At 38.8% G+C, this 9062-nt stretch overlaps 1 protein-coding gene across 1 annotated transcript; it reads left to right on the top strand.

The window, feature by feature from the left end:
• The first annotated feature begins 5692 nt into the window (after positions 1-5692).
• LOC132882833 (gamma-crystallin M2-like) lies at positions 5693-6524 on the top strand. The gene is made up of 3 exons (XM_060915942.1): positions 5693-5838; positions 5924-6169; positions 6249-6524. The coding sequence occupies exons 1-3, from the start codon at positions 5824-5826 to the stop codon at positions 6522-6524; spliced, it is 537 nt and encodes a 178-aa protein (XP_060771925.1). The 5' UTR covers positions 5693-5823.
• The last annotated feature ends 2538 nt before the right edge of the window (positions 6525-9062 follow it).

Here is a 9062-nt window from a genome sequence, read left to right as displayed (position 1 = left end):
GCTCCGGTTTCCCCCACAGTCCAAAGACATGCAGGTTAGGTTAACTGGTGGCTCTAAATTGACCGTAGGTGTGAGTGTGAATGGTTGTCTGTGTCTATGTGTCAGCCCTGTGATGACCTGGTGACTTGTCCAGGGTGTACCCCGCCTTTCGCCCGTAGTCAGCTGCGATAGGCTCCAGCTTGCCTGCAACCCTGTAGAAGGATAAAGCGGCTACAGATAATGAGATGAGAAAATCTGGAAATGTTACTTTAACTTTGTTTCACCCTGAATCTTCCCAATCCCAAATTCCAGTCTTTTTCACATTCATTTATTCATCTTCAGTGACCATTTTGTTCTGGTGGATCCAGAGCCTTTCCTTGGAAACTCAACCTTTAAAAGTTTGTTTTCTTGTTGATATACATGTCAATTCCCTTTTTAAACCCTATAAATCCTCACTTTAGAAAATCTACTTCTTTTTATAATAAAGACATTTATTTGATCCTGTTATTTTTTCGATAATCAGAGCCAAAATTCTCAGTTTCCAGATGACTCCGCATTCATGAAATTCTACATGTTCAATCTTATCCCTAATTAGAAAGATACTACAGAGGAATTTCACAAAATGAGGATTATTCTGTTTTTAGAGAGCTATTACCATGATTAAACAATAAAGAAATGAAATTCAAACATAGTTTTCTGTTAAAGAATTTGTCTTGAAAGTGTAAAGTTCTTATTTTACTTCAGACATCATCCAAAGACTTAATTTTTGCTCATTAAAAAATATTCAGGATGCAAATAATTTAATTAGATGGAGCCACATTTGCATAAATCCATTTAAGTTTTTGTGACAAAAAAGTTATGTGAGAAGTACTTGAAAGAATATTAGTAAGAAAAGATTGTGTAATATGTATTTTTTGAAAAATGTTTAATGTATTTATGATAGTAATTAATAGTGATATAGTAATTATAATAGTAATTAGCTTTGAAAAACAACTAAAACACTAAACTTAAATTTTACATAAAGATGACTATAATGATGATAAAAATTACTATAATGACTATAAAATGACAATACAGTAGTTACTATAAAAATGACTATAATGATGATAAAAATGGCCACAATGGCAAAAAATGACTATTGTGATGATAAAAACGACTATGATGATGATAAAAATAACTGACATAAAATGACTATAATGATGATAAAAATGACTATAATGATGATAAAAATGAATATAATGACTGTAATAACGGGGCGGCACGGTGGTGTAGTGGTTAGTGCTGTCGCCTCACAGCAAGAAGGTCCGGATTCGAGCCCCGTGGCCGGCGAGGGCCTTTCTGTGCAGAGTTTGCATGTTCTCCCCATGTCTGCGTGGGTTTCCTCCGGGTGCTCCGGTTTCCCCCACTGTCCAAAGACATGCAGGTTAGGTTAACTGGTGACTCTAAATTGACCGTAGGTGTGAATGTGAGTGTGAATGGTTGTCTGTGTCTATGTGTCAGCCCTGTGATGACCTGGCGACTTGTCCAGGGTGTACCCCGCCTTTCGCCCATAGTCAGCTGGGATAGGCTCTAGCTTGCCTGTGACCCTGTAGAAGGATAAAGCGGCTAGGGATAATGAGATGAATGAGAAAAATGACTATAATGATGATAAAAATGAATATAATGACTGTAATAACGGGGCGGCTCGGTGGTGTAGTGGTTAGTGCTGTCGCCTCACAGCAAGAAGGTCCGGATTCGAGCCCCGTGGCCGGCGAGGGCCTTTCTGTGCGGAGTTTGCATGTTCTCCCCATGTCCGCGTGGGTTTCCTCCGGGTGCTCCGGTTTCCCCCACTGTCCAAAGACATGCAGGTTAGGTTAACTGGTGACTCTAAATTGACCGTAGGTGTGAATGTGAGTGTGAATGGTTGTCTGTGTCTATGTATCAGCCCTGTGATGACCTGGCGACTTGTCCAGGGTGTACCCCGCCTTTCGCCCATAGTCAGCTGGGATAGGCTCTAGCTTGCCTGTGACCCTGTAGAAGGATAAAGCGGCTAGGGATAATGAGATGAGAATGAGATGAGATTGTAATAACTCTAAAAAAATGACCATAATGACTATAAAATGACTATAGTGACTGTATAAATGACTATAATGACAATAAAAAATATTATAATTATATAAAAATGACTATAATGATGATAAAAATGACCATGATGGCGAAAAACGACTATAGTGATGATAAAAATGACTATAATGATGATAAAAATGACTGACATAAAATGACTATAATGATGATAAAAATGACTATAATGATGATAAAAATGAATATAATGACTGTACTAACTATAAAAAATGACCATAATGACTATAAAATGACTATAGTGACTATAAAAATGACTATAATGACAATAAAAATGATTATAATGATATAAAAATGACTATAGTGATGATAAAAATGACTATAATGACAATAACAATGATTTTAATGACTATAAAAATGTCTATGACATAAAAACAATGATCATGACATAAAATGACGATAATGATAAAAATTACTTTCATAACATAAAATGATGATAATGAGAATAATCAAGACAAGAATAATCACAGACAAATCCAAAAGGCAAGGCAATATGTGGAAAGATAATCAGGTAAAGAGGTCAGACGATAAGCAAAAGGTAATAAATAAGGCTATATAGGGGAAATGAATGCATTTCGTTAACCATAAAATGGCCACAGCCATGCTGCTGGACAGAGGTTTTGCAAAGGATCCGTGAACTTGAGTTTGATTATACAGGATAGCTCTCGACTGAAGACAGGTGTTCTTAATCAGTAACCAGGAAAGCTTTAATGAAGAGTGGTTTCTTCTTGTTTCTGAAATAGCAAAGTACTGTGCATTATGGGAAATGTAATTCGATTTGTTACTGGACATTGAGACCGACATGTTACTTAACCTGTACAATCATCTCAACCTTCTACAACTTATACCCAGCAGCATGTGCATGAATGAATGAATGAATGAATGTTCCAGAATTTTTTTTTCTAGAGCAATGCAGAAGAAAAAAAAACTTTTTTTCATGATAAACTGTATAGTCATTTTTCACCACAAGGATCTTTCCAAATAATTAAAACTTGTATCTAATTTTATACCAAATGTCAATAGGTTAATCCATAAAATGCATTTCTTCTGCTTTTAGACATGCTGTATGTGCTTAAAAGAAAAGTAAAAGAAATGTGTGTGAGAGCAGAAGACCTATTGTCCTTTTGTCAAATGAAGCCAAGTGTGAATGAGCATAATCCAGATTTAACAAAGGGCAAAGTCAAAAGATCACAAAATCGGCTTTCAGACAGACAGACAAATAGATGGGGGGAAGGGGTGGAAAGTATCACACACCCCCCCCCCCCCCCCCCCCCTTCAGTTTTTGTCCACTTTATTATATTAAATTGGATTGTCTAAGTGCTGTCTTGGGTCCGTGCCTCAGGTCATTGCTATTCATTGCTTTCATTGCTGAAACATGAAAGTTTTGCTCAAGGGTGAGGTTGTGTCCCCTCTGCCCCACAGGTTTTTTTTTAAGGACCTTTGTATTTGGTTCCATTCATCCTTCCATTCATCCTTTCTTCAATTCTGCTGTCTTTCAATCTTCATATCATAATGCTGCCACCACCATGCTTCACTGTAAGCATGGTATTAACCACTTGATGAACAGTAACTGTTTTTTTTTGCCAAACATAGCTCTTATAGTTTTGTTGAAGATTTCATTTTTTGTCTCCTCAGATCAGAGAATCTTTTGTCCCAAGCTGTCAGAGACCTTAAAGTGCTGGCCATATGCCTTTTATAAGACACTTGACTGGTTTTTACCACTGCACTTAAAAAAAAAAAAAACTTTGGGTCCTTACCAACATGACCTTTCAGGGAAGTTAGGCAAGGTTTGAAATTTTATAAATATTACACACACAGTACTGTGCAAAAGTCTTAGGCACCCTATTTTATTCATACAAACTTCATTACAGTTTTCTATTTTATGACTTCTACATTATCGAGTCAGTACAAAAACATTTTAGAGTTCCAGACGTTAATTTTCCAGCACAACATTAAATGTTACAGAAAAAAAAAAGTTTGTGTCTGAGCAGCATATTACATAAGAGAGCACTTTTCAGATTAAAAAAGAAAACATAACGAAGATTACTGGGTTTTAGTGCAAAATGAAGAAGCGAGTGTGACAGTCAAAGCGTCTAGAAGAACTGTGGCTGGTTCTGCAAGATGCTCATTAAAACTGCACTCACTGTACCTGAGACTACTATGTTTATAAGCAAAGGGTCGTCTCACACCATATATTGACTTTGTTTCATTTATTATGCCTTACTGCTGTTTATAGTATTTTTTTAATGTTGAAACATTTCATTATTTTTAATCCATTTGTGGTCTACAGCATTTCTTTACATCTGTCTAAGACTTTTGCACAGTAATATATATATATATATATATATATATATATATATATATATATATATATATATATATATATATATGCATGATGTTATGTAATTGCACCTCCTTTAAATCATTGTTCTCCACTTCCTTTATATAATTCATCCTGTCAATTATCTTTGTGCTGTCACCATGAGAATGATTTCAATATGTTCTTCTTTTGTCAAAGACATTCTTAAAGGCTATCTGAAAAGAAAGAAAAGAAAAAAAAACAGTACCCTCCACGATAATTGGCACCCCTTGTAAAGATTGGTAAAAAGGGTGAGAAAAAAAATCCACTTGTTGGTGAAGTCGTTTCATCTCACACTGAAAAAAACGAGAAAAATCCAACCTTTAATTGAACTAAATTTATTCAGAGAAAAACAAATCCCTGACGAAGAAATAATTATTTTTTAACAAAAATACGTGCTACTATTACTGGTACCCCTGGAAACGATAGTGAACACAATGTAACTGAAGCATGTTTCCCATTTAAATTGTACTATTTTGAGTTGATTGGAGTGTGTAGGAGCTTTCAAGCTGTAATCCATGACATCCTGATTAACTGGGGTTCAAATATGAGGTGACACAGAGGCCAGATTCCCTTAGTCATCCACCAACATGGGAAAGATAAGAAAACACAAACCAAATGAGGGAGAAGTGTGTTGACCTCCATAAGTCAGGGAACAGTTATAAAAAATAGCTACTCACCTGAAAATGTCCATTTCTACTATTATGGCAATAATAAAAAAAAGGTCACAATTTGGTACTGTTGCAAGTTTATCCCCCCCCCCCCCCCCCCCCCACACACACACACGCACGCACACACACACACACACACACACACATACAGTAAGGAGGAGGGTCAGAGAGACAAAAAAAAAAATCTCCAAGGATCATTGGTGGTGAATTACAAGAAAAAATAAAATCTTGGGGTTTCCACATCTCTAAAACCACCATCAGATGCCACCTCCCAAGAAAAAGAACAGTTCAAAGAAATTATTGAATGGCCACTATTGGTATGACATTCATGTCTATAATGAGTGTATGTAAACTTTTGACTACAATTGTTTTTTAAAAGAAGAGCTAAAAGAAAATGTGCTATGTCAACTCTATATTGTGCTGTATCAAGCAGAACAAATAAACATGACTTCTGGCATGGTCATGGGATGAAAGCTATTATTGAAACCATTCTAAATTCTACTGGAGAACACGTGTAACACATGCAAAAGCTCTTCAGTTCTGTATGGGCCTCTGTGTTGTGTTGCTTGGTCAGGAGTTTTCACAAGAGGAGGCACTCGTTCTTTATTCCTGGTCCAGGTATAAATGCAGGGGTTAATCCAGGCAGGATGATGGTTCGTCAGTTGGAAAGAGCTTGAACAAACCAAACAAGCCATCATGACTATGGGCAAGGTAAGAACCAAAGATAATGCTTGTTATAAAGACATAAAAAATGCATCATGGCCTGCTGATGTAATTAATTCCCTTATACTTACAGGTTATCTTCTACGAAGACAGGAACTTCATGGGGCGCTCCTATGAGTGCACCAGTGATTGTTCCAATTTGTACTCTTACATGAGCCGCTGCCACTCCTGCAGGGTGGAGAGCGGCTGCTGGATGGTCTACGACCACCCCAACTTCATGGGAAACCAGTATTTCCTGAGGAGGGGCGAGTACGCTGACTACATGAGCATGTGGGGCTGGGGCAACAACTACATCAGGTCCTGCCGCATGATCCCCATGGTATGGTATTACAGTTGCAATGTCATTTGGAATATATTTGCCACAAATTTGAACCCATGTTTGATATTTTCCCAAACAGTACAGAGGATCCTACAGAATGAGGATCTATGAGAGGGACAACTTCATGGGTCAGATGATGGAGGTGACGGATGACTGCGATTCCTTCATGGATCGCTACCACTGGTCCAATGGCTGCATGTCCTGCCATGTGATGGATGGCCACTGGCTCATGTATGAGTATCCCCACTACAGAGGCAGGATGTGGTACTTCAGGCCTGGAGAGTACAGAAACTTCAGGGACTACGGTGGCATGAGGTTCATGAGCATGAGGCGCATCATGGACTCCTGGTATTGAAATGAATGTAAACTAACATGATCAAAAGCACAGTTTTAATAAAAGTTCACAAATCAACTGCTGTTTTTATCTCATTCAAACATTACATTATCTTTACATTTACACCTTTGGATAATATTATGGCAGTGGTTCTCAAAGAGACACGGTATCGATACTTTATATAAACAAGTAATGATGTTTGTGTTGTCCATTTCAGGGAAAACCTTCACAGGTTTAAGGGTTTAATTAGAACTCAAAAACCGTGCATTTCCTGCATTATGGTATCATAACTGAACTTAAATCCAAAATGTGATCTCATTTGTGGTTACATTTTGGATTAAATTAACTGTAGAGCCTAAAACATGACATTTTAAGGAAAAAACAGCTTGAAGAGTGAAGGTGAAATAAGGAATCACTCACATGTGGAAATGTCTTTTTTTTTTTTAATGATCCTACAACATGCCAAAAGCAGTTTGCAATGAATGTAATAGATAATTTTAGGGAACCAAAATGCTTGCCCACTAATGTAGAGCCCTATAATCAAATGTTTCCCTGCTAGAGAAGATTCCAAGTATCCCCTTTAGGAAGCAAAGGACATTCCAGGAGCCTTCCAAGTATCAGGGTTCAAGGCAGTTAAAGGTAACATTATTTTTCCTTGCACTAAATATAAGATGTGAATTATGGTTTATAAAGATAACACTGGTGGGCTTGATGACTCACTGGAAATATGAGTCACAGGAAATAAAAACTTTTGTATATCCAAAGCTCTCAATTATAAACTCTAGATGAATAGTTCTCAGGCTTGCCATTCACATCAGTGCTTGCTCTTTGTCCGGAGCTTTGCCTCAAACTGATTGAACCTTGTCTAGACGTTTTTTAATATTAGCAGTTTGATGACATTCTGTCTCTATATAGTGTTTACAGCTACTTTTATAGCCTATTTTTGAGACACGCTAAATTGGATAAAGCTAAAATATCAGGATATTCATTCCATCATTGAAATTTCCACTGCAAGAATGTTAATGTGCTAAGCAAGGTCAATAATGGTGCCTTGGAAAGCACTGAAGGTTATGACATTGTTTTGATGTACCACCTTATTTGGTCCATGTTGTCTTCAAAATACACCATGTTCATCAATGTCATATTATTCATCTCAATGACCTTTAAATAAAGTAATAGACATACTTCTGGAAAATGATTCAGCTTTAATGTAATTTGCTAATTGCATTTATATTTTATATTGGATAAGAAACTTGTTCAGGAACCTAGGAGTGGTTCTCTGGTGGTCCTAGGAACTCACAGTCTTCCAATAGCAAGCTTAGACACTTATCTAATACTACTACCGGTAGATCCATTCATCCATTATCTGTAGCTGCTTATCCTGTGCAGGGTCGCAGGCAAGCTGGAGCCTATCCCAGCTGACTATGGGCAAGAGGCAGGGTACACCCTGGACAAGTTACCAGATCATCACAGGGCTGACACAAACACTCACATTCATACCTATGGTCAATTTAGAGCTACCAATTAACCTAACCTGAATGTCTTTGGACTGTGGGGGAAACCAGAGCACCCAGAGGAAACCCACACAGACATGGGGAGAACATGCAAACTCCACACAGAAAGGCCCCCATTGGCCGCTGGGCTTGAACCCAGAACCTTCTTGCTGTGAGGCGACAGTCCTAACCACTACACCACCGTGCTGTCCCACTACTCGAGCCTGTCATTTTTAATGAAGGTAAAGGTGTACACTCGACAAAAAAGGCTCCTCAAGGGTCTTAGCTTCATAAATGAACTCAACTTGGAATCAGTATATATAGAGAAACACTCTGTTGAAGAGTTATACATGGAACTCTTAATCCCTTCATCCCTTTCTTCTCATAGAGGGACAAACCAAGGATCCATACTGTCATGGTCCTACCTGTGGGCTTCTCTCTTCAGGTAACATCTCCACTCAGCATTACCGGCCACGCCCGCTCTCACTTCCTCTTATTAACTTTCAGTGACTGTCATTGGCTGTTGCCGATCACCTGCTTCCCCCCATGTGTATTTAAGCTGCAGTTCTCCCAAGCCTCAGTGTCAGATCGTCTGCAACTTCCAGCGTGATAACCTGCTCTGTGTTCCTACTACTCTGACTCCGGACAATATTCTGTTCCGTTTGACTCTGTCTGCTCTCCAGCCCCGGTAACCTGATCTGCCTTCTGTCCTGTCAACACTGCCTCTTGCCTGCCTCTCCTGTACCTTCGCCTGATCTCCAGCTTGCCCAGCCCTGCTGCTCGCCTGCCTCTCCATCAGCCCAGTGTGAGCAGCCCTGCCTGGAGCCCTACTCTTCAGCCCCGGTAACCTGACTCTGCATTTCTGTCCCCTATCTTGCTATCTGATCTGTGACTCTGTGTTCCAGCCTGCTCACTAACTCCAGCCTGCTGAGGGACTACTGCTGAAAGACTGCCTGAAACCCAAGTGCTGTTAGCCTACAGCCACACCTCTCTGACAAAGCCTGATCCTGTCTGATCTCAGAAGCTAAGCAGGGTTGGGCCTGGTCAGTACTTGGATGGGAAACCT

Source organism: Neoarius graeffei, chromosome 3 (genome assembly GCF_027579695.1).
Source record: "Neoarius graeffei isolate fNeoGra1 chromosome 3, fNeoGra1.pri, whole genome shotgun sequence".
Classification (NCBI taxonomy): Eukaryota; Metazoa; Chordata; class Actinopteri; order Siluriformes; family Ariidae; genus Neoarius; species Neoarius graeffei.
The sequence above is the reverse complement of the archived record's forward strand: the minus strand, read 5'-3'. Positions and strand labels throughout refer to the sequence as shown.

Excerpts from the sequence above, each read along its gene's own strand:
- LOC132882833 (XM_060915942.1), top strand. Across the intron at positions 6,170-6,248 it reads CCTGCCGCATGATCCCCATG|TACAGAGGATCCTACAGAAT; the intron begins GTATGGTATTAC and ends TTTCCCAAACAG.